Source organism: Babylonia areolata, chromosome 6 (genome assembly GCF_041734735.1).
Source record: "Babylonia areolata isolate BAREFJ2019XMU chromosome 6, ASM4173473v1, whole genome shotgun sequence".
In the NCBI taxonomy this organism is placed as follows: domain Eukaryota; kingdom Metazoa; phylum Mollusca; class Gastropoda; order Neogastropoda; family Buccinidae; genus Babylonia; species Babylonia areolata.
This window is the reverse complement of record NC_134881.1, coordinates 42,936,753-42,962,310: the sequence shown is the minus strand read 5'-3', so window position 1 is coordinate 42,962,310 and position 25,558 is coordinate 42,936,753. Positions and strand designations below refer to the sequence as shown.

At 40.1% G+C, this 25,558-nt stretch overlaps 1 protein-coding gene across 1 annotated transcript; it reads left to right on the top strand.

The window, feature by feature from the left end:
* The first annotated feature begins 1,456 nt into the window (after positions 1-1,456).
* On the top strand, positions 1,457-23,020 carry LOC143283045 (catalase-like). The gene is made up of 12 exons (XM_076589047.1): positions 1,457-1,644; positions 3,622-3,793; positions 10,227-10,337; positions 10,692-10,822; positions 12,098-12,148; positions 12,909-13,088; positions 14,108-14,299; positions 16,307-16,459; positions 17,596-17,734; positions 18,637-18,788; positions 19,829-19,993; positions 21,790-23,020. The coding sequence occupies exons 1-12, from the start codon at positions 1,588-1,590 to the stop codon at positions 21,814-21,816; spliced, it is 1,530 nt and encodes a 509-aa protein (XP_076445162.1). The 5' UTR covers positions 1,457-1,587; the 3' UTR covers positions 21,817-23,020.
* Positions 23,021-25,558: the final 2,538 nt, after the last annotated feature.

The following is a 25,558-nucleotide window of genomic DNA, read 5'->3' as shown; positions in this document are numbered from 1 at the left end:
GTATTGGTTGTTGTTTTTTTTACATTTTTACATTTTTTTGTAATCAGGGGATGATAAATTAAGCGGAATGGCTGGCGTCCTCAGCATGGCCTAGTCTTATTTGCCCTAAGGAGCTAAATGGTTGGGATACTGTGTCATGAACTGTGTTTTTTGTGGGTTTGTCCTTGTGGTTTTTTTTCTGTAGATGTGACAGTTTTGTGTTGACACAGTTGAGCATTTGTATGGTTTGACAGTCATGATACGGCCCTGTGCGGTTGGCTGGACTATAAGCAACAAGAATAAGGTGTTTTTACTCCTGTCTGCTTTACTCTGATAATTTGAAGGTCTCTCAGTTTGTTTGAGCGTGTGTGTGGGTGGATGGGTGGGCATGCATGAGCATGCATGTGTATGAACAGACTTTTTTTCAGATTTCTTTTCATTCCCTTTTTCTTGGTGTTGAAATACAGGTAATATACCATGCAGTCACTGTCGTGTAAACATTTTTCTGGTGCAGGATGAACGTTAGTGATTGTAATATAGATTTACTTATGGTTATGGTGATTCCATGCATCAGTTGAATGTCAGTATTTTTAATATTTTTACAATAACCATCTGAATGATTCTTCTGTTTCTTTTGTTGTTGTAGGAGATGTAAACTTTCTTTCAGTCTTTCTGCCTGTAGACTTTATGTTGCACCAGGAGACAGGCCCTTCTCTCCATTCTCCCCTCTTAGTCCAGTCTGTTGATGCTTTAAAGAAATAAATATATTTTTTGTAAAAAAAATAATAAATTAAAAAAAAAGGAAAAAAGTGGTTGCTTGTTGTTGTTCTTTTCTGTCTATATATATATATATATATATATATTTCTTCTGTTGTCTTCTATATTTACACAACACTGCTGTTTTATATTATATTTCTTTCCCTGTTTACTTGTTTGTCCATATGTCTCTTTTTCTTTTCTCTTTTTCTTTCCCTGCACACACACACACACACACACACACACACACACACAGAGAGAGAAAGAGAGAGAGAGAGAGCTTTGCATTATCATCAAATAAAGCATATCAGCATGTCTTCTTTGTATGTGAATGTATCTATCTGTCATGGTATTAAATGTGTCTGTTCAGTGTGTGTATGTGTGTGTGTGAAGTTTAATGAAATAACAAACTTAAGTGGTGACTGCATGAAAGTAATTGAGCTAAACCTTGAGCACCTTTGTTTTATACCACCACATAAATATGCATGCACAAAAGTGTGCAAGGATGTACTCTCTCTCTCTCTCTCTCTCTCTCTCACACACCGTGATTTTTTTTTTTTTTTAAGTAAGAAGAGTTAACACATCAACAAATAATTTTCTTAAGTATGCTCAGAGCACAGGCACACAGACAGATCATGAAGTACTCAGAAACCTAACAGAGCCTCACTTCGCCAGTCTTTCTGGCACTTTGACCTGCGCGAGGCACAAGGTCAATGTCAAGGCCTATTACCGAACTGCGGTGCGATTTGTCGCGAACACTGGGGGCTCTACATAAAAGAGTCGCTACGACTTGTGCAATTTATTTCAGCCTGTTGTGATCGTTGGTCGAAAAGTCCTCAAACATCAGTCATCATGGCGAACAGGGACAGAGCTACGAATCAACTGAAGGAGTTCAAAGACACAGTTGCTGTAAGTATCGTAGCTGACCCACTGTCGTCGAACGATCATGGTCCAATGTCGTCTGCTCCGAGCAAAAAAGTTCAAACGGACTTTGCTCTCTTTAACTGTTATTCAAACTATTGTGTTATATGGATCAAGTAAAGTCTAGATATGTTTGCTATAGTACAACACTGTCGTATTTGATGCAATAAAGCATATAGACAGGCTAACTTTACTGCAAAGACTGATTATGAACTCAGATCTCACAAAGTAACAAACACACTCTTTCAACACTGAATTCACGATATTGCTGGACCAAAAGGCAATAACCACAATTTTACCCCTCAAAACGGAATGCCAGTCACACAGAAGAGTGGAGGGAGGAAAGTGGATATGGCCAACCGAATATGTATATATATATATATATGTGTGTGTGTGTGTGATATGTCAGTACCATTCATGATACTATCTTCAACATTTAAACTAAAGGCATGCGCTCAAAGGAAGAATGACAGCCACAGCAACAAACAAAACACCCATATTCTAATGCTTGGAATTTGTTGAAAACAGCATGACATTATCCAGGCTGCATGGGTATTGAACCTAAACCTGTCTTCACTGCACAGTAATGGCTTGAAACTCCACACTGCATGGGAGTTGATGTTTTCTCCAATTCTAAATTTCTCCCACACTTTCTCACCAGTGTTTCTACACAAACTCGATCGGTTTAATTTAATTTCACAAATGCTCACTTGATCCAAGTTGATGTTGGTCAACAGTCAGATATATATTGTGCAACAAAGTATATTTGAAATCTAGTCTTGTCAGTTCTCTATCCCAATCTGGGTACCATATTAGTCTTTGTATTTCATTTATATATGCACACATGCACATGCACACACACACACTCTCTCTCTCTCTCTCTCTCTCTCTCTCTCTCTCTCTCTCTCTCTCTCTCTCTCTCTCTCTCTCTCTCTTTAGGTTAAGAACTCTGGGGTTTAATGCAAACAGAAGATGGTTTGAACCTGGGACTTCTATACAGTCACCATGTCCTCTCTGTGGATACCAAGTGGATGATGAAAAACATTTTCTTTTTCAGTGTGAAATGTATAATACTGTGCAAGAAAAATGCATATTCTTTAAAACAGAGATGGCTAAAAGCCATGATGTTGTTACTGTCTTGTCATGTGATAATGAAATCATAATTAGATCGGTTGCTAAATTCATTGCAGAAGCTCAAACAATGAGACAAAGGTACATAAGTCAGAATAGTATCAACAGCATAGAAGACACTTAATTATAGTTAGTACAGAAGTTGCTATCTTATTTGGACAAAACAGAAAACATAACATTGCATACTTAAGTGTATTGTTGAGGCAGTATGTATTGGTTTGATGTATTTTTGAATGGATGGTCGAGTCAGTCCCCATTCATTTTGGTATTTTATTATCATTACATTGTTGTTTTTCTTTAGTTCCGTTTCGTTGAGTTTTTGTCAGGATGTGACTTAAGTGTTTCCAAGTATTGCATATTTTCTTGGTTTAAACTGACTGAAGGATTCAGAGAAGAAAAAAAAATTTTGTTGTTGTTGTTGTTTTGAAGCTAAAATATATGCATTTATGTTGTTGCCCCCTTGTCAAAAGACCTTTCTTGGCAATGACAATAAATAATTCCAGTGTCCAGTGTCTCTCTCTCTCTGAGTCTCTCTCTCACACACACACACACACACACACACACACACACACACACACACACTTCGTCCCCCTGCCTGCCCCACACATATTCATCAGTCATTCATTCAGCTGCAACAGACTTTTGTGCATGGAGTTTGGGCTGCTCTCCCCCACTTAGAGCAAGTCACCGATATCCAGCCCCACCCATTTTCAATTTGCGTTCATGTGTTTTACCATCAAAATGTATTTTTCATCAGAATTTTACCAGAAACAATGTTATATAAACAGTGTAGACACCTGACAATGTTTGCTAACACCACCTGCTGTTTGACAGAAAGCGGACACCCTGACAACAGGCACGGGTGCCCCGGTGGGCAACAAACTGGCCTCCATGACCGTGGGACCACGGGGCCCCATCCTCCTGCAGGACTTTGTCTTCACCGATGAGATGGCTCACTTCAACCGGGAACGCATCCCTGAACGAGTGGTGCATGCCAAGGGATCGGGTAAGAACAAACAGATGACCTCCTCTCAAATGCAGTCTCAAGGTGTCAGAGGATGCAGTTGATACATATACATACATGCTACACAGCTTCTGCTTTAAGTAATGGTTTATTTTTTAAAGGAAGCAGATGCCTGACCTATGTATAGACCCAACATGCTGGTCAGGCCTTGAGAGCCTGCCAAATTGTATAATAGAAAAAAGATACACACAAACACACACACACACACACACAAACACATAGATATATGTATATCATAATTATTAATATGTATGTATACATACAGCAAACAAAATTGCAATGCAATGAATAAAGTATTAACCAAGTAAACAAGTATATAAATAAATGACAAATACATGAATAGAATAAAAATGAAAGATACAGAGAAGGCAAGTAGTTACGAGCTCTGAGAGCTTATGCACACACTCATACACTGCAAGCACATGCACACAGGCACGTGCGCGCGTGTGCACACACACACACACACACACACACACACACACAATGCTTTGCAGGACAAGATTCCCCACTTGTTTCACTGTCTCAGTGGGCTGCAACTTTGACCTGTACAGATTTCTGTGAAAAAGAGGAGAGAGAAAAAAAAAGGGTGGTGTTGTGCTGCCCTGTAGGAGAACAGGCCAAATTCATTTCACACAGAGAAATCTTCAGTGATGGGAACATAATACAGTGCAATACAGTACAGTAACAATACAATTCAATACAAATACAGTATGAGTATCTAACTACAAGTTATGTTGCAAAGGTGGTTTGAGCTATGTATTGACATCCACAAAACTTCATTATTTTGGTGGCTTGTTGAATCCGATCCCTAGAACATTTAAATGTGCAAGTCAGTCTCATGTCAACTGTTTGCATCGGCTTACCATTTTATTTTATTATGAAATTGGATGTGTAATATGCCAAAGTGTGTCTGCGTTAAACACACAGTCTATACCAGATGCAAAAGAAAATAAGAAGAAAAATGAGAACAACTTCAACAAGCCTTTGAAGACAAGGCAGGAGTCACAAATATGAAACAAGAAACAACCTTTTTGTTATGGCACGTAGGTTCCTACACTTTATTGTATTGTGTTGTATTACTTTTTTCACAACAGATTTCTCTGTGTGAAATTTTGACTTCTGTCTTGGGGAGATCACGTCACCACAGTGCAGTGCCACCCTTTCTCTGTCTTTTTTTGTTTGTTTGCCTGTCTGCAAATATGCTTATTTTAAAGTGAATTTGTCTCTTGATATATTCCAGGGTTGACCCTTTTATTGCCATGGGTTCTTGAATTTGTATTTGTATTTCTTTTTATCACAACAGATTTCTCTGTGTGAAATTCAGGCTGCTCTCCCCAAAGAGAGCGTGTCACTATACTACAGCTCCACCCTTCTTTTCTTTTTTTTCTTTTTTTTTTTTTTCTTTTTTTTTTTTTTGTCCTGCGAGCAGGTTTATTTGTTTTTCCTATCGAAGTGAATTTTTCTACAGAATTTTGCTAGGAACAACCCTTTTGTTGCTGTGGGTTCTTATAAGTGCACTAAGTGCATGCTGCACACGGGACCTCGTTTTTTATCGTCTCTGAACGACTAGCGTCCAGACCACCACTCATGGTCAAGTGGAGGGGGAGAAACTATCGGCGTCTGAGCTGTGATTCAAACCAGTGCACTCAGATTCTCTCACTTCCTAGGCAGACGCATTACCTCCAGGCCATCACTCACTAATGTGTGTTAAGTGCATGACCTCAGTTTATCGTCTCAACTGAAACTGAAAGACTAGTGTCCAGACCACATCTCAGGGTCTAGTGGATGGGTAAAAATCCCAGTCCATAGATATATATATATGGGACTTAAACCTTCCTAGTCCGGACCATTGCTAATACAGTAATAGGCCAACACTCAACCTGGAGGAAGATAACTTTTTACCTATATTTAGGCAGTATGACATGAGAGGCTAACCAGTTCTGACTGGATTGAACAATTGCCATGCATGGGATTCTCAACTGGTTGTGAGCAGTTTCAAAGTGGACAGCCCTGTTAACCCCTTCAGTGCTGGCCTCTTGACTTTGTTAACTCATTCAATGCTAGCCTCTTCAGATCAGTCAGCATGATCAAGTGGCAACACTACAGTGTCATCCCCCCCCACCCCATCTGCCCAGCCCTCCTCTCATCTCCCTCTTTACTTTATGCATACACAGAATGGATACATGAACACATAGATATGTTTGACAGAGGCATTCATATGAATTTTACGCTCCCTGTCTCGCTCTCCATGAATGCATGTGCATGTGTGCAGGTATGTGCATCGGCTGTGTGCTAATGCTTCTCTCTCTCTCTCTCTCTCTCTCTCTCTCTCTCTCTCTCTGTAAGTGAAGTATGTGTGCATGTGCATGAGAGACTTGACAAATTCTTTATTTAATGAGTGAGACAGAGAGTGGATGTGTTCGTGTGTGCACAGATGTTAGTATATATGTTGTTAGCGTGTATTGATTTTGAGCAAACACTTAATTTAACCACTACTCCCAGTTGTGCACATGCCTTGCTTGGATGGTTCTTCATAAATCTGAAATTATGAATATTTTCAGATGACCATTAACACACACACACACACACACACACACACACACACACACACGCACGCACACACACCCGCGCACACGCACACACACACACACACTTCTCTGCCCATGAGACTGATGGTAGACAACAATGAACACAGTAGAAAAAATGATGAGTCAGTGCCAAACAATCACTACCATGCTTACGCACTTTTTATGTCACTCAGTATTCTCAAAACTGCTAGCTCACCATTTCTCTTTCTCTCTGTAATCAAAGCAAAAAAAAAAAAAAAAGGAAAAACAAAAATCTGTCTTTCTTCCCCTTTCTGAAGTCAGTTCTAACAGAACGCTCAGTTGACACTCACAGTCACAACAACAAAAAATCCAGGAACAAGAATTTTAAAAGATCTTTCTTCACATTTACAGTAATCTTGCAAACTGTTTCTGCGCTTTCACATGACCAGTGTCTGGTAAGTTTTCAAAGGAGTTCCCTCTTTGATATCATAGTAAACTCACATTCATAATATAAAAGCAGCCCAACCACTCCAGATTCTTTCAATACCTTGGCATCATTGGAAATGGCTGGACAGCCAAATTCCATGCTGACTGTAAAGAAATATAAAGAAGGTGAGGATGGGTCAGACACAGACTATCATGGAAACCAGTGTCAAGCATCATCAGATAGGCCGGGACATGGAACCCCTAAGAGAGGAGAAAGAGTGGCTGACCGAGAAACACCTGGTGAAGAGACCTCCAGGCAAACACCAGAGAGAGGCAAAGGCACATGACAGGGGACAATGGGGGTATCTTGCTGATGACCTATACCTCAGGAGGGGTGAATGACCTATGTATGTAACTAAAGAAAATGTGTTTCTGCAGAGAATTGGAGTATAGACAGACAGACACATGAAGCAAATCTAATACACATGTTATTTGGAGGCAGCTTTTTTTTCTTTCTTTTTTTGTGAGGCAGACTTTTTGTTATAGCAGCTAGACTAGTGCCAATTTCTGATGGAAGAAATGTGTACTTTTCTGTCCCCACTATTCACAGGACTTTCTTGGTTAAATACCTGTCCAGTGCTAAAAACGATCCTTTAGATGTTGGTGGACATGTACATGGAGAAGCAAACAATAGTGACCCCATTCAGTGACCTAATTTCACCCCATTCTGAACAGATAAGATATCAAGCATCAGCTCATGAACATATGTACATGCATGCATGTGCACACACGCACACACACACACACACACACACACACACATATACATGCAGGTATTCACAGTTATACACAGATGTGCACGCATGCACTCACACACACGCGCACACGCACACACACACACACGCGCACACACACACACACAGGCTGGGTAAAAATATGGTAAAGTTGCATTCAGACACACACACACACACACACACACACAGGCTGGGTAAAAACATGGTTAAGTTGTATTTGTAAACTTCTTGTATACATAGTCATCCTGTGTCTTTTGTTTTTCAGTCCTCATGCTGTCCCTTTTTTTTTTCTTTTTTTTCCTTTTTTCTTTTTCTTTTTTTCCCCCTCCCCCCATCATTTTCTTTCTTTCCTTTTTTTTATTTTATTTTTTTCTTCTTTTTTTTTTAAAACCATTTCTGATATATCTTTAAGAATTTCCATCTGCCAAAAACTCTGACAATGACACAGTTGGTGAGGGAGGGAGAGAGAGAAAATGGAAGTCTGCATGTGTTTGTGTGTGTGTGCTGTTCATGAGTGTGTGTGTGTGTGTTTATACTGTATGTTTGTGTATGTGTGCATGTAAGCTTGTACACCTTATGCATGACTCAGACTAAAGTCAATTGCAAACAGTTTTTGTTTCAAAACTTCAGTTTAAAAAAAAAAAAAAAAAGCAAGAAAAAAAGGATTCCATGCACAATAGTATTTTTTATGATGCAGGCAGACACTTCTGTGAACAATGAATCTGAAATATCACACTGCTGTATCACACCGCACAACATATAAACTTATAAAGCAATAAATTTCTGTGATATCAGAACATTACAACGCAGCACAGTCACTGCTGACATTTCAGTGCAGTACAGTGGTGACCAGCACCATCATAGGTAAACATGATATCTGACATGTTTGTCTTAGAACCTTTTCACGGCTAGAGCTGTGTAATTGTGCCTGTAATAGCTATGAGCAAATAAATGTATTGTATTACTTTTTGTCACCAAAGATTTCTTTGTCAGTTTGTGTGAAATTTAGGCTGCTCTACTTGGAAGGGTGTCTTGCTACGATGCAGCACCACTAGTGTCATTTTTATTTTTACTTTTGGTCTGCAGAGTACAATTGTACATGTTTTACCATCAAAGTTGATTTTTCTACAGAATTTGCCAGGGACAACCATTTTTGCCTTGGATTGGATTTTATAATGTTATTGTTTTCTTTGTGTAAACAGGATATTTCATACTGGGAAAAGATAACATGCCTGTTTAAAAGACAAAAGGAACCTTTGGAGTGTGAACTGGACCATTTGAGATAGGACACTTTTGCAAACTGAATCCAGTTGATGCTAAATGGTTTGTCGTAAAATCAGGTTATCAGTGGATAAGAAAACATGGTGTGAGTACCAGGTATCTTGTACAGCTGATAGATGGTAAAAGAAAGACGGCTGTTCATGTTGTTGGTTTGCTGTGGCTGTTATCTGTGGGGTCTCACCTTCACCTTGTCCTTACAACATGACATAGGACTGGGCCAACAGTCTTTGTGCTGTTACACATACACAGTTTGACCTAAACTGACCGAGAAATGCCTTGGGACAGATTATGTTTGTCAGGCCTATCTCTGTCTCTATGCAAAACTCAGAGGTCAATGCCAAGACATATGTAACAGCTGAGGCTCTGTCAGGGTGGAGTGATCAGATGTTCGTAATTTGTCATGTTATGAAAGTGTTGTTGGGTAGAGCTACATGAACATGCATAACAATCACTCAGATTGAACATATATGCTGACTATTATTCTCAGGATAAACAAACACATCCATGTTTTTTTTCAAGGTGACATACCTACATCCACATCCACTCCCCTCTCCCCCCTCACACACATACTTGCTTGTACACACACACACACACACACACACACACACATTCTCCTGCTCCCATTTTGAACCAATAAATTCATCCAACCCACCCCCTCTCAGTACCATCCTTCTCCCCCTCCTCCTTTGCTTCCAGCCTCCCTTTCACCCCCCCCTCCTTGCGCAAGCTTCCATGTCCCCCGAAAGAGCAACAACAACAACAATAATCACATAAACACTCCCAGTCCCCAGTCCACCCACCCACAGATAGGCACATGGTTGCTTCACACACAAAAGCAATTGAATGCTCCTCCAATAAGGAGTAAACAAGGTGAGAACTTATCTCTTTTGTTGTTTATATGCCGTAACAGTGTCAGACCTTTAAAAAGAACAAAGATTATCCTCTTCCCTTGATGCTGATGCTATGTCTGTGTGGGATGTGTCTGAATATATGAAAGTGTGTGGAGTGAGTTGGTATAGTCACATAGAAAATTCGGTGGTTTTGCTTAAGCAAGCCTCCAGGGAACTGTTTAAGGAGGGAAACTGAGGAGAACACGGGGAAAAAATCATGGACAGACAACATTGCAGAATGGATGAGGAAACTAGTAATTTTGCAGAAATCCAGGCTTTGACACACAACCGACAGACCCGGAGAAATCTAGTGAACAGTTGTTCAGTACAGTGCCCCGTTGACTTTTCACAGAGTTACGGGAGAAGAAGAGGATTTGACAACTGTTTGGGATATATGCCTGACACTGAGTATTTGCATTTATCTGTGAACTTGTCGTCAGTTTTAATGATATTTGTTTTTGTGTATCTGTGTCAGGTGCATTTGGGTACTTTGAGGTGACCCATGACATCAGCAAGTACTGCAAGGCCAAAATCTTCAGTCAGATCGGCAAGAAAACTCCTTTGGCCGTGCGCTTTTCCACCGTTGGTCAGTAAAAGTTCTCATCATACATCACTTTACTGTAGTTATTGATTCCACTTTGTGAAAGAAAAAAAAAAAAAAAAACTAACAATAAAACAATAGTCATTTGCATTGTGATTCACTACGATTTTCTCTCCTTGTATTTAGCTAAGCTGACATTATGGCAGTGGAGAAAATCTGATAATCAAATGGAGAGAATAGAAATTCCAAATTTAAGGCTGATAGCTCATAGTTAAACTTAAAGATAAAGTTGTTGCTTTTTTTAATTAAAAGAAGATAAATAATTGTATCTTAGAGATATATTTTGGTGTTATTTGATTTTAAAAGCAACAAAAAACAACTGCTTGCTGTGATGACCAGGGGGAGAGAAGGGGTCTGCGGACACGGCCAGGGACCCCCGAGGCTTTGCGGTCAAGTTCTACACGGAGGAAGGGAACTGGGACCTGGTGGGCAACAACACCCCCATCTTCTTCATCCGCGACCCCATGCTGGTGGGTGGCTGGGGAGGGGAGGACGACGATGATGATGTCATGCTCGGTGATAAGGATGCCAACACTTGGCTTATATCACAGATTGACATAAGTTTACATTTGGGCCAACAGCAAAGTGAGAGCTGTATTATCGATGGTTTCTCCAGTCAGTGGGAAATCATTTACAGCTTAGTCTTTTGCGAAAGATTATGACTCTCAAACTAGGAGGCAAAATTGCACTGGCTGTTAGTGCTGCAGGCTTGTGGGCTGGTTGGCCTTTGGGAACCATCCCAACGCCGACTGTCCTAAAAACCCTCTTGGCTGAGAGAGTGGGGATGTAACTTGGGCAAGACACTCTCCACTATAATCAAATTCTAGCCCAAATAGTCAGAACAGCAGTTGCCTCCTCTGCTGTTCTGATGGTCATTGTAGGACATGACTGACTATCATAAAAAAAATAAAAAATAAAAAAAAGATGACAGTGGGTTGTCACTGGCACGGCAGGAAAGTCACTGAAGGTGGAAATAATGAGCAGAGATCTTAAGATGCATTGATGATGTGAGGAAGTTAGTTTCTCAAGAATCCAGATATATGCTGCACCACATTTTAGGCAGGTGCCTGACCAGCAGCATAAACCAAGTCCGGCCTTGAGTGCATGCTTTTAGTTATATTGATGATAGATATGATGTGAAATGCAGAGCCCTATTATTGGTTACAACATACTTGTTATTCATGTTGGTTTGGTTGTGTCTTTAGACATTATAAATGTCCTTATAATTTACTTAAAATGATAAATGTTATGTGAAGTACACAAGAATGTTAATGGTGACAGTATGATTGGTGTTAATTTTCATCTCTAGACATAGGCTGCGCTCAAGGTGTATGGTCATCTGTGGGTTTGATATATGTTTGCTTTCTTTTTCTTTCTTTTAACCCTTTCACCGCCAGTCAATTTAGAGTACACAGTTCCCTTGTTGTATAAACACAGAAAAGACAGTGGCTAAGAATAGCTGGGGATTCCCCCTGTGATGTATAGAAAATATGGCCTATCCTACCACCGAACATTAAGAGCAGTAGGTTCATGGATAACAGACCAATGAATGGTCACCTTTCAGTGACGAGGGTCCTCTACCACGCCTGTGCGTCAGTGCGAGCTTGGCGGTGAAAGTGTTAAGTAAATTTGTAAGTCAGTGTGTGAGGAAATCACTTTTCATTTGAATCTTGAAGTCTGTGTGTGAATGAAACAGTGACTATATATGTGATCCAGTCTAACATGTTCCCTCTGTGTCCTACCAGTTCCCCAGCTTCATCCACACACAGAAGAGGAACCCCAAAACGAACCTGAAGGTAAGCCTCACTGTCTTCTTTCTCCTCTGTCTGCTCTTAACGGTGTCCAGTTCATGAGAAGAAATACAAATAACCAGACCTAATGAAAGTCACAATTTTCAAGCTGTTCTGTTCTCATAGTGTCCACATTACGTACCCATTCTTTCATGTTATATGATGTCAGAAGCCATGATTCATCTGCCTTATTCTTAATCAGTTAATTTATTTATTTACTTACTGTTTTCCTTTTTCTTCTTCTTTTTTTTTTTTTTGCGTTTATATAACAGGAAGTGTTCAGTACGGACAAACAGCGACATGTGTTGTGTAGTGATGTGCTGTTATGTGATGTGATCCGATATGTCATGTGATTTTGTGTGTGGTGTGATGTGATGTGTGGTGTGATATGATGCATTGCAAAGTGATGTGTGGTGTGGTGTGGAATGGTGTGGTGTGATGTGCTATGATGTGATGTGATGTGCTGTTATGTGATATGATATGATATGTGATGTGATGCTATATGACTATGTGATATGCTATTCTGTGATTGATATGCTATTCTGTGATGTGATGTGATTGATGTGCTGTGATGTGATGTAATTCAGTGTGATTAATGTGCTGTGCTGTGCTTTGCTGTGATATGTGATGTGATTTGCTATGATATGTGATATGATGTGCTGTGATGTGATGTGACATGATATGTTATGATGTGCTGTGCTGTGATGTGATGTGACATGATATGCTGTGATGTGCCATGATGTGATGTGCTGTGCTGTGAGTGCAGGACCCTGACATGTTCTGGGACTTCATCACCCTGCGGCCAGAAACCACCCACCAGGTGTCCTTCCTCTTCTCGGACCGTGGCACGCCCGATGGCTATCGTCACATGAACGGCTATGGCAGCCACACCTTCAAGATGGTCAACAGCAAGAACGAGGCTGTCTACTGCAAGTTCCACTACAAGGTGGTCATTCACTTTAGTCATATTCTTTGTTGTTGTTTTTTTCAACAGTCTTTTATTCAGACAAAACCCATTCACCTGCAACTCTTCACTTCTGAGTTTCAAATCAAATGTACTGAAGTTTTCTGTTGTAATGAGGTGTTTTGAATCTTCTGTTAACATTTTTTCCCAGACTGAATTTCCATGTCCATTTTGTGTTCAGACTGTCCTCTGCAGGTTGCGCTCAGGTCATTGTTATCTGACACATTCTTACCTCTTGAAAAGTGAAGAAGCTGTATAGTGTGAGCAACTAGCCCCTCAGAGTAAAACATCTGATCATCAGCTGGGAGCTGCATGATATCAGGCACAAACACTAGGTCCACAAAGACCTTGTTCAGAGATGTTTCATCTGGACACTGGTTGTTGGTTGTTGTTTGTCCCAGTTCCTGAATGAAATTTTAAAAAATATTTAAAACTTGATCTGAATTTCATGTGGACTAATCGGGATGTGTGAACTGAGTTTATTAACTTAATTGAGATTGAGCGTTTCACACTAACTTGGTTTATCTTTGGCTGGTTTTAAATTAAGAAGTGACATGTATTCAGCACTATGGTCAGCAGGGGTGCTGGCAACATGATTTCTTTTTCTTCTTCTTCATTCGTGGTCTGCAGCTCCCACATTCACACGAAGGGGCTTTTGTGTGTATGACCGTTTTTACCCCGCCATGTAAGCAGCCATACTCTGTTTTCAGGGGGTGTATATGCTGGGTATGTTCTTGTTTACATAACCCACCGAACGCTGACATGGATTACAGGATCTTTAACGTGTGTGTCTGATCTTCTGCCTGCATATACTTACAAAGGGGGTTCAGGCACTAGCAGGTCTGCACATACGTTGACCTGGGAGATTGGAAAAATCTCCACCCTTTTCCCACCAGGCGCCGTTACCAAGATTCGAACCTGGGACCCTCAGATTGAAAGTCCAATGCTTTAACCACTTGGCTATTGTGCTCGTCACAACATGATTCAAATTGTGTGTCCAGACGGACCAGGGCATCAAGTGTCTGATGGCTGACAGAGCAGCCGACCTGAGCGGCGGTGACCCTGACTACGCCCAGCGCGACCTCTTCAACGCCATTGCCGAGGGCAACTTCCCCACCTGGACCTTGTACATCCAGGTCATGACCTTTGAGGAGGCCGAGAAGTTCCGTTGGAATCCTTTTGATTTGACCAAGGTGTGTGTGTGTGTGTGTGTGTTGCGCACACATTGGGGTTGGTTGTGTGTGGGTTGGGAGGGGGGGGGGGGGTGATATTGCTGTGTTTTGTATATATGTGTGTGTGTGTGTGAGTGAGAAAGAGTACATACAGTGTACAAGAGTGTGATTTTAAAAGAAACTTTGTTACAGTAGGTTTTTATTTGTTCATTTTATTTGCATCATTGTATTGATCATGATTTTATTGAGGTCTTTGGAAGACATGTTCTAAACACGTGCTAAAATCTAGATTTTGAAGGAAAAAAAAGGTGGGGAGGGGGGTGGGGTAACAAAAATTACAACACTTTTTTTTGTGACTTGCATGTACCCAACATGAGGTCATGTCATAACCTTGTTCTGTAATTTCTTTTGCGTGGCAATTCAGCAGGAATCACACATGAGTCGAGATGCTCTTGCCTCTCTTGTGAAAAATGATACAATGAAAGACAAAATGATACATAATCAGCAGTGTTCAAACCACAACTTTTTGTTGTTTTTTTCTTTTATCACTGTCTTCATTTGTAAGTACACATACCTTGCAATTCACACTTTGACACTGTCTTCATGCATATGTACACATACATGACAGTTCATACTTTAACATTGTCTTCGTCAGTCTGCTTACATACATTACAACTCATGACAATTCATACTTTAACATTGCCTTCGTCAGTCTTCTTACATACATTACAACTCATGACAATTCATACTTTAACATTGTCTTCGTCAGTCTGCTTACATACATTACAACTCATGACAATTCATACTTTAACATTACCTTCGTCAGTCTTCTTACATACATTACAACTCATGACAATTCATACTTTAACATTGTCTTCGTCAGTCTGCTTACATACATTACAACTCATGACAATTCATACTTTAACATTGTCTTCGTCAGTCTGCTTACATACATTACAACTCATGACAATTCATACTTTAACATTGTTTTCATCAGTCTGCTTACATACATTACAACTCATGACAATTCATACTTTAACATTGTTTTCGTCAGTCTGCTTACATACATTACAACTCATGACAATTCATACTTTAACATTGTTTTCGTCAGTCTGCTTACATACATTACAACTCATGACAATACGTTGCATGCATATGTTGTTTGTGTGTGAGTGAGTGTGTGTGTGTGTGTGTGTGTGCATTTTACTTATATATACGATTTATTCCCTTGATGTTTTTATTTATGTATTGTTGTACAATACCTTATGGTCTTAACGTGTGTGTGTGTGTGTGCGCGTGTGCTTGCGCGCATGTCATTTTTAGTAATCTTATACCCTTTTTTTGTTGGATGTTTTCATTTGTTAATATTGTTGTGCAATACCCTATTGTCTTAACATGAGTATGTGTGTGTGTGTGGGGGGGGGGGGGGTTAGTATATCATCAGCTATTGGGAATTCTTATTTGACTAGTTTTAATCTCTTCTTATGTTGCGCATGATTTTATGCCAGTGTTTACAATGAGCCTGTGATTGCACAACTTAATTTTCATGTGGATTAATGAAGTGTTTTTGATTTGATTTGATTTGATTTGAAATACATACTTCAACATCGCCTTCGTCAGTCTGCTTACATACATTACAACTCACACTCAGATGCATTCACCTGACAACATTCCTCCCGTTCCACTTGATAACTCTGCTGTATGCATCTGTGTGTTTCGTTATCTCCCTTTTCTAATCAACTGACAACATTCCTCCTGTTCCACTAGGTAACTCTGCTTATTGCATCTATGTATTTCATTTTTTCATTATTTCTGTGTATCTTTTTCTGGTCAGCTTTCTTTTCTTCTGTGTTGATGGCTCTGATGAAAAAAACACACACACAAAAAGAAGGAAAAAAAAGCAGTTGTTGTTTGTTTAGTTTATTATCTGAAAATCAGATAGAATACATAACTGAATCTTTGATGTTTTTGTTTTTGGTTGTTTTTTGTGTGGCTGACCTTGACACCGTGTGACCTGTGACCCAACAGGTATGGCCACACGGAGAGTTCCCCCTGATCCCAGTGGGCCGCATGGTTCTGAACCGTAACCCCAAGAACTACTTCGCCGAGGTGGAGCAGATCGCCTTCTCCCCCGTCCACATGGTGCCTGGCATCGAACCCAGCCCTGACAAAATGCTCCAGGTAATGATGGTGATGAATGGTGATCATCTTCTTTGTCACTGTTCATGGGCTGCAACTCCCACATTGACTCATATGTATACGAGTGGGCTTTTACGTTTAATACTGTTTTTACCCTGCCACATAGGCAGGCAGCCATACTCTGTTTTCGGGGGTGTGCATGCTGGGTATGTTCTTGTTTCCATAACCCACCGAATGCTGACTTGGATTACAGGATCTTTAACGTGCGTATTTGATCTTCTGCGTGAGTATACACACAAAGGGGGTTCAGGCAGAAACAGGTCTGCACATATGTTGACCTGTGAGATCAGAAAAATCTCCACCCTTTACCCACCAGGCACCGATTCCGAGATTTGAACCCGGGACCCTAAGATTGAAAGTCCAACGCTTTAACCTCTCAGCTGTTGCACCCGTCATTAATGGTGATAATAATGAAAGACATTTTTTTAATAGATAATAATGATAATATTAATGTGCACTTTTACTGACTGAGTCATCGGTACACTAAGTGATTGGACAAGGGACATGTGGACTTAATGCTGATAGTTCTGGGGTCATTTGTACTCATACTCAAATGAACAAAGTACATGTGTACTTTTGCTGTTTCGTGGTTGTCTGTACTCCTGCTCTAAGATAAGGGGCATGAGTACTTAAGCTGTTTCAGGGCTGTATAAACTCCAATTCCAATGGATAAAAGGGCATGTGTACTAACCTCTTTCAGGGTTGTCAGTACTCATAGTACTCATATACCAAAGGGACATGTTAACTGATGCTGACTGTTTCAGGGTTGTCTGTACTAGTAATGATTATGAACACTTGTTCAGCACTTTTTCTTAACTACAAGCTGAAAGTGCTTTGCCAGTTGTTGACTGTACATGACAAAACAATAAGAAAAATAAACCAGTTTACATTCTTTACTATCAGGCATCATGACAACACTTACCCAACTCACTTGTGCAAGCACACGCATGCTTAGACACACACAACACACACACACGCACTCACACACATATGCACCAATTGACAAGGGACATATGCACTCGTATGAAACGCACACACACACACACATGCGCGTGCACGCACACACATGCACTGCTGGACAAGGGATTTATGTACTGATTCGATGCTGACTGTTTCAGGGTCGCCTGTACTCCTACTCAGACACTCACCGTCACCGCCTGGGCAGCAACTACCTTCAGCTGCCAGTGAACTGCCCCTTCAACACCAAGGCCCGTAACTACCAGCGGGATGGCCCCCAGTGTGTGGACGACAATCAGGGTGAGGTCCCCTTGTTGTTGTACAGTCTGCTGCTGTCTTCAGGGCGACTGTTGGTCTGAATGATTCTAGGTGTGGGGAGGCGTGGGTGGCATGTGTGAGTTTTGAGTGTGTGTGCACATGTATGTTGTGTGTGTGTTTCCATGTATGAGTGTGTCTTAGCATGTGTGTGTGGTTTGAGTGTGGGTGTGTGAGAGAGAGAGAAAGAGTGTGTGTGTTTGTGTTTGTTTGTGTGTGTGGTTTTGAGTGTGTGTGTGTTTACGACTGCATATTGGAGATAGTTGTCCGGAAAGATAATAAACGCTCAACATTTCCAGGTGTTTATATGGATACATGTTCAAGTGTATACATGATCATGCTTGTTCTGACTACTGTCCTAACAGTTGCACCTGTCAGTGTCTGTTCTATGTGATATTATGTCTCTGCTTTCATGGAAATGTATCTCAGCATAAGTCTCAACTTTTAAGCAAGTATGTCCCTTCAAGGTCTCGCCGCTCTTACACTGAAGACATATCTTTTATGCTACAAAATTCAACAGAGGAACACAATGTGAGATCTTTTAGTTCTTCAGCTGTGCAAACCTGGAATCCACTTCCTCTTTCAGTCTGTCGCAGTCTCTCACTCACTTCCTTTGAAACAAATTGAAACACATTCCTTTCCAAGCCATCTCTACACAATTAAGGTACTTTGTATTCTGTGGATCTGCATCTTATTTCTTACATGCATGCATATCTATGTGTATATGTGTGTGCGTGTGTGTGAGAGAGAGAGAGCACACGTGTGTGTGTGTTCTTGTGAGCTGTGTGTTGGACTAAACTAATATTTGTAAAGCGATTCAAGAGGTTTGAAAGCGCTATAAAGATATACTGCCATTATTTTATTTTGATGATGGTGATGGTGCACAGGCGGGGCCCCGAACTACTACCCCAACAGTTTCCAGGGCCCCTTGGACAACACACAGAACCTGGAGTGCCCAGTGCGTATCTCTGGTGACATCCAGCGCTACAACACCGCAGATGATGACAACTTCTCCCAGGTCGGCCTCTTCTGGAACAAGGTAGCAGGAACACACACCTTTCCACTGTCTGTGCTGGATATGTGTGTTTGAATGTATCTTTGTACGTTTGTGTGCATTGTATTTCTGTGTGTGTATAGTTTGCTGGGTACATTTTGGTGTGTATATGTTACATTCTTGTTGTGTTTTATGTATGATGTTTTTTACTTCTTTTTTTTTCAAGTCAAATATTACATAGTACAAAGAACTAAAAAGATCTGACAAATAATTAACGTTAACGATTGACAAACATTAACAATTGCAGGGGGGAAATGATCAAAAGAAAACAACAACAAAAAACACCAACATCAAAAACTCTATATGTGTAATATCTGTTGTGTAAAGCAACTAGTGCAATTTTCTGGGAAGAGTGCTGTATGTGTCCATTACTATTATTATTATTATTATTATTACTGTCTGTGCTGTCCTGCACTGCTTGTACTGTCTGCACTGAAAGGTTGACATTTTCTTCCAAACACTTAGATATTTGATCTACTTATGAATATTTTTAAAGTGAGAAAAACACTCTGGAGGAGGATGGTGGGGGTGGGGGTAGCTGCTGCTGTTTATCATGTTTTATATCTAGGCTTCCCAGAGACAGTATGTGTTGACAAGTTGCTTTTTTGTGTGAGCTGTATTTAATGTTTTGGACTATTAAAAAAAAAGAAAAAGTAGAAATTTACTGGCTATTTGTGATAATTATTGTCTAGGCTTGTGAAAGGTATATTTCAGATATGCTGCTTCTTTTTGTGCTTTTTTTTTTGTTGTCTTTTTGACTCTGTCTGTCTCCATTACTCTGTCTTTAGTATACACACGCACACACACACACACACACACACACACACAGGGAATGACAACAAACACACACACACACACACACACACACACACACACACACACACACACACACACACAGAAAGACAACACACACACACACACACCCACGCACGCACACACGCACACACATGCACACACACACACACACACACACACACACAAAACCCTACCACCCACCCACTGTGTGCCGATTCCAATTGCCTCAGGTGCTGACACCAGTGGAGCAGAACCGGCTGGTGGAGAACATTGCTGGCCACCTGAAGGACGCACAGGAGTTCATTCAGCAGAGGGCCGTCAACAACTTCGGTCAGGCCGACCCCGAGTACGGCAAGCGCCTTCGCAAGGCTCTGGACGCTTACAAGAAGCCTAAGGTACTTGTACTGCACTGTGCTGTACTGTGGTGTTGTTTTGTGTTGTGTTATGCTGTGATGTATTGTACAGTATTGTGTTTTGCTGTGTTGTATTCAATTTCCAAATGGATGAATAAAGATGTATTGTGTTGCTTTGTGTTGTGTTGTACTGTGTTGTATTTCAGTGTATTGTGCTGTAACATATTGTGTTGTACTGTATTGTACTGTGTTGTATTTTAGTGTATTGTATTGTAATATATTGTGTTGTACCGTGTTGTATTTTAGTGTATTGTATTGTAATGTATTGTGTTGTACTGTATTGTATTGCTTTGTATTGCATTGCTGTGTATTGTACTTTTCTGTATTGTACTGTGTTGTGCTGCACTGTATTGTATTCTATTGCACTGTATTCTATTGCTTTGTATTGTAATGTTCTGAATTGTATTGCTCTGTGTTGTACTGTTCTGTGTTGTATTGTGCTGTAATGTATTGAACTGCACGGTTTAGTACTTGGTTGCATTGTTTACACTGTGTTGCGTTGTACTTTGTTGTATTGTATTGTGTTTTTCTGTGTGACATTCGGGTTGTTTTTCTTTTGTTTCCACGGGCTCTTTTATGTGTGCAAAGTGCATGCTGTACACAGGACCTTGCTTTATCATCTTGTCCGAATGACTAGTACCCAGGCCACCACTCAGGGCCTGGGCATAGGGTTTGGGGGTTAGTAAAAATCCTAGTCCTTGTATGGGACTCAAAGCCATGGACACTTGCTGCCCAGTCCTGCGCATTGCCACTCGGCCACCACTCCACCATAATTCTTTTTCTTTGGAAGCCTTAAGTGCATTGGAATGATTGGAATGAAGGAAGGAACTCTGTTTAACCCTTTGACTGCTACTTAAACCCTTGATTGCCTACACATCTCTCAGAGCCGACTGTGTCGCCTATCTCCATTAGATTGACGGAGTTGTTTCAGGAAACATTTGTCTATTTTACAAGGGGGAGAACCACTGATCAGTGTCGATGGGCTCAGGAAAGGTTTATACAGATGATTTGCTTCCCTTTTTCCAACTTGCTGACTCATACAGTTCTTGCAGAATCATGGTGTGTTTTTTTTCTCCCTATAATTGAAATTGGTCTTGTTCAAAATGGTGATGATCTTGATCTCTCAATCCTTTTCAACGTTTGTCAGTGCTGGATGTGCTTGAGAAAATCGTGAATGATGCAGACAGTGATGAAGAAGAGACTGAGGAAGATAATTCTGATGAAGAGACTGAGGCTTACTGCTCTTTTTTTTTTTGTTGTTTGGTTTTTTTTTGTTCGCTTCTATGTTGAGTGCATGTGAGTTTAATTGGTTTTTGGAAATATTCGCAAACTATTATTAGCATGAAAGTAGAAATTATGCATCAGGCCGTGAAATTTCATGCATAAATCAATTCTCACAAATAAAGAAGCTACAATAAGTTTTAATGTACATGTACTGACAATTTTTTTCCACAGCATATGGAATATAGCTGATCTTAAAAAGGTGTTGGGGATTAATGTCTTGTCACAGATACTGGTGATTGTAATCTATGGAATGAGCACATCAGTAACAACAAAAAAATTTAAAAAAATGAGGGACTGTGTATGAGTGAAGAAAGGAATGGCAAGATGGATGGCTATTCTATGATCATGCTATTATTATTATTATTGTTGTTGTTATTATTATTATTATCATCATTATCATCATCATCATCATATTATGATATTAGATTCTGTTGATTCTAATGAGAGTAGTGTTGAGGGTGTGTTTGTGAGGAAAACCAATGGTTTGTGTGCAGACTGGGAGCGTTTTGGCCAGCCTGTGAGAGGCACCACCACCACCAGTGCTTGTTGCTGCTGAAGGAGGCATCACCTTCAGACATCTGGCTTCTTTTCAAGAACAATTCCTACCACACACAACATGTGCACATGCAGGCATGGAACCGTGCATACACAAAGAACACACCCAGAAGTGCGTGAATACATAAACATGAAATCGAACCCAAATCTGAAAGATGGACAGTTGTATATTTTTGGACAGACAGTTCTGACTGTGGGTTCAAATGACTTGATAATGAAACTGAATTTTGGGATGGGGAAAAAAGGATGATTGTTGTGAATACAGAATTGTTGGATTTATAACAGGCCTGTTTTGATATTTTTATGTAATTCAGTGCCAATATTTTGAAATGTTGCATTCTGATTGTGTCAGTTTACACTTGATTTTTCGTCTGTGGTGTCAACATCCAAGATGTGTTTTGAATACAGCAACCTGGTGAGAAGAAACAATGTCTTCATTCCTTCTGTTATTGTGTATTTGGTTGCTCTTTTCTTTGTTGTTTACTTTTGTTTTTACTGCTATTGTGTTCCAGTTTTTTTCAGCAGTTATTTTCTATATTTCATTTTTATTGATATTGTATTTTGCTTCCAGAAATATGTGTCAGACTTTTTATGGAAATTTTGTTCTGTAGGGCCTTGAAAGCATGTTTGTTAACCAGTGACAGTTTAAGCAGTATTAAACAGTGCACGTTGCTACTCAGATAACTGGATAATAGTTTGTCTGTTCAGTAAGATGCGTACACATTCTTGTTGTTCATTGTTTAACACAGTCCTGTAGGCAGTTAATGTTTTGCTTCCTGTGTCAGTTATGGCTGATCCAGCATTTTATCACAATAAAGTAATAACAGTGTTATCACTAATGATGATAACAATTTTATTATCAGTTATAATAATGCTATTCTTATTGCAATAAAGGACAATTCATTTCATTTCCACTATTAAATCAGTTTGTGTTAGCTTCATGAAAAAGATGACTAACAATAAGCTGATAATCAGCTTCAGTAAATGTTTCATATTCTATTTTTGTGTTATTTTTGTTTTGTAGACAAAATGTGTTGATGTCTTTTGTGTAAATTGTGAAATGGAATTTATATTCATCCTGCATGTGGATCAGTTCAGTGTTGTACTGACATGTTGGGGTGTGTTGATGGAACTTGATAAATAAAATGAAACTTCAAGAGATCCAAGATACATTAAGTGTTTGCCGTGGCTGTTTTGATTAAAAGGACTGGGTTGAATTGTTTGTTCACTGGAAATAATGCTTGTGATAAAATTGATCAATAACCACAAATTCATACATACATTAAAGCTGGGTTTTTTTGTTATTGCATAATTATATATTTTGTTAGATGTCAAAGACACCCTTTTTGTGTATCAACCAATGTTTTTAAAAACAAAGCGATGAGAAAAGAGAAAATGATCAGTTCATATCTGCACTGCAGAGTGAGGCATTTTCTGAGCAAGCCTTGTTCCCATGCCAGAGCCCATGACAAGCACAACAAAACTGAGTGGTTAAATCATTTGACTTTCAGTCTCAGAGGGCTGGGTTTTAATCTCCCAGGAGAACATAAGTGCAGACATGATAGTGCCTGAACCCCCATCATGTCTATACACATGCAGAAGATCAAATATGCATGTCAAAGAACCCGTAATCTATGTTTGGATATGGAAACAAAAATATGCCTAATATGCACACCCTTGAAAACAGAGTATGGCTGCCTAGCTGGTGATGTAAAAACAGTCATTCACACAAAAGCACACTGGTTCATATGAGTGAATGTAGGAGTTGTTGCCCACAAACACAAAAAGACAGGGCACAATTCATGTTTAGCCTTTTGACTGCTGCTGACCAGTGTTTCTCTCTGTGAAGGGTAGTTCTTGCAGGTCAGGATGACAGTCACCATTTTATATTTAGACTTTTTCCACTTGGGATTGCATTACTTTTTGTTCAGCAAAATCACTGACACCATTGATAAACACACAATAAGTAGTAACTGCCTTTCAAACTCTTGCCACTGATTTTATATCCATAAAATTCATCAGTCAAGGGGTTAAGGAAACAGGAACCTATCCACACCCCCAAAAACCTGACAGCAGTGTAACCCAACACGCTTGTCAGGCCTTCAGTGCATGCACACAAAATTTGTGTACCTATGCACTTTTGTTGCCATGGGTTCTTTTTCAGTGCACCAAGTTGTGTGCTGCTCATAGGGCCTCAATTTATCATTTCATCCAAATGACTAGATTTTAAGTTTGATTTTCCAGTCAAGAGAGCGGGATTCAAACCCAGACCCTCACAGACACTGTATTGGCAGATAAGCATTTTAACCATTCTGCCACCTTGCTCCTTCAGCAGTCAAGAGATTATGGAAACATGAACACCCCAAAACCTAGAGAGATAAGAAATAAAGAGTCATAGATGTTAAAGCCCACTCATACATTTGAGCAAACATAGAAGAAATAGTACCTGGAAACATATCCGGAACGCCGCACATCATGAGAAACCGTACGACTAGAAATATCTCCACAAGTTAGTAGCCACTTCTCATATGATAAATCTCACGTGAACATTTGCATGGAACTTTTGAATAACAAGAAGAGATTATTGTCACAACATTAGAAATTAATCTGAATATATAAAAGATGGTGAACTCCATATCCACCTGTTGACTGCCAGAGTTCAAATGTTATTGTAAGGGCCTGTGCTTTGATGTGATGCATGAAGGATAAGGGACTGGCTACATCTTAACGTCTAAGTTCACATCAAGCAGTAGTTTTTTGCACTGTGTACGATGTGTTGCAACAAGCCAGGCCACATGTACACACACACACAAACACACATACACACACATTCATGCCAGTGCACACAAACACACTCACACAGAGGCACAAACACTTTAAAATTCCTGGTTTTTTTCCTCATCTATCCTCACTACTTGTGAAAAGATGTCGATCTAAAGAACAGACATTCACAAATGTACATATATGCTCATCAATAACTTACTTGTCACAAGAGCTGTACCTTTGTGAAGCTTAGGCTACTGTCCCCATTTGAGTACTTCTTCTTCTTCTTCTTCGTTCGTGGGCTGCAACTCCCACGTTCACTCGTATGCACACAAGTGGGCTTTTACGTGTATGACCGTTTTTACCCCACCATGTAGGCAGCCATACTCCGTTTTCGGGGATGTGCGTGCTGGGTATGTTCTTGTTTCCATAACCCACCGAACGCTGACATGGATTACGGGATCTTTAACATGCGTATTTGATCTTCTGCTTGCATATACACACAAAGGGGGTTCAGGCACTAGCAGGTCTGCACATATGTTGACCTGGGAGATCGTAAAAATCTCCACCCTTCACCCACCAGGCGCCGTCACCGTGATTCGAACCTGGGACCCTCAGATTGACGGTCCAACGCTTCAACCACTTGGCTATTGCGCCTGTCCCCATTTGAGTACATCACTGCTGCTGTGCAGAGCAACACACCTTGTTTTCTTGTTTTCTTGTCTGCTTCCTCCCTCAACAGCCCCCACCTTCAAGCACACATCCCTGCCTCTTTTTTTTTTTCTTCTTCTTTTTTTTTTCTCCTTTTTTGCCATGGACAACTCTCTGGTTACTGTGTGAGTTATTCTACATGCTTAGAGTGCCTGTTGAATGCAGATTCTTTGTTTATGGTGTTCACTTAAAGTCACTGGACCACTGCTCTGGGTTTCATCAAACAGGAAAGAG

Bases quoted from the DNA above. Each gene is read 5' to 3' on its own strand.
- LOC143283045 (XM_076589047.1), top strand. From the start codon at position 1,588: ATGGCGAACAGGGACAGAGCTACGAATCAACTGAAGGAGTTCAAAGAC. The intron at 10,823-12,097 runs GTGGGTGGCTGG...GTGTCCTACCAG, and splicing joins TCATCCGCGACCCCATGCTG to TTCCCCAGCTTCATCCACAC. The intron at 16,460-17,595 runs GTAATGATGGTG...TGACTGTTTCAG, and splicing joins GCCCTGACAAAATGCTCCAG to GGTCGCCTGTACTCCTACTC.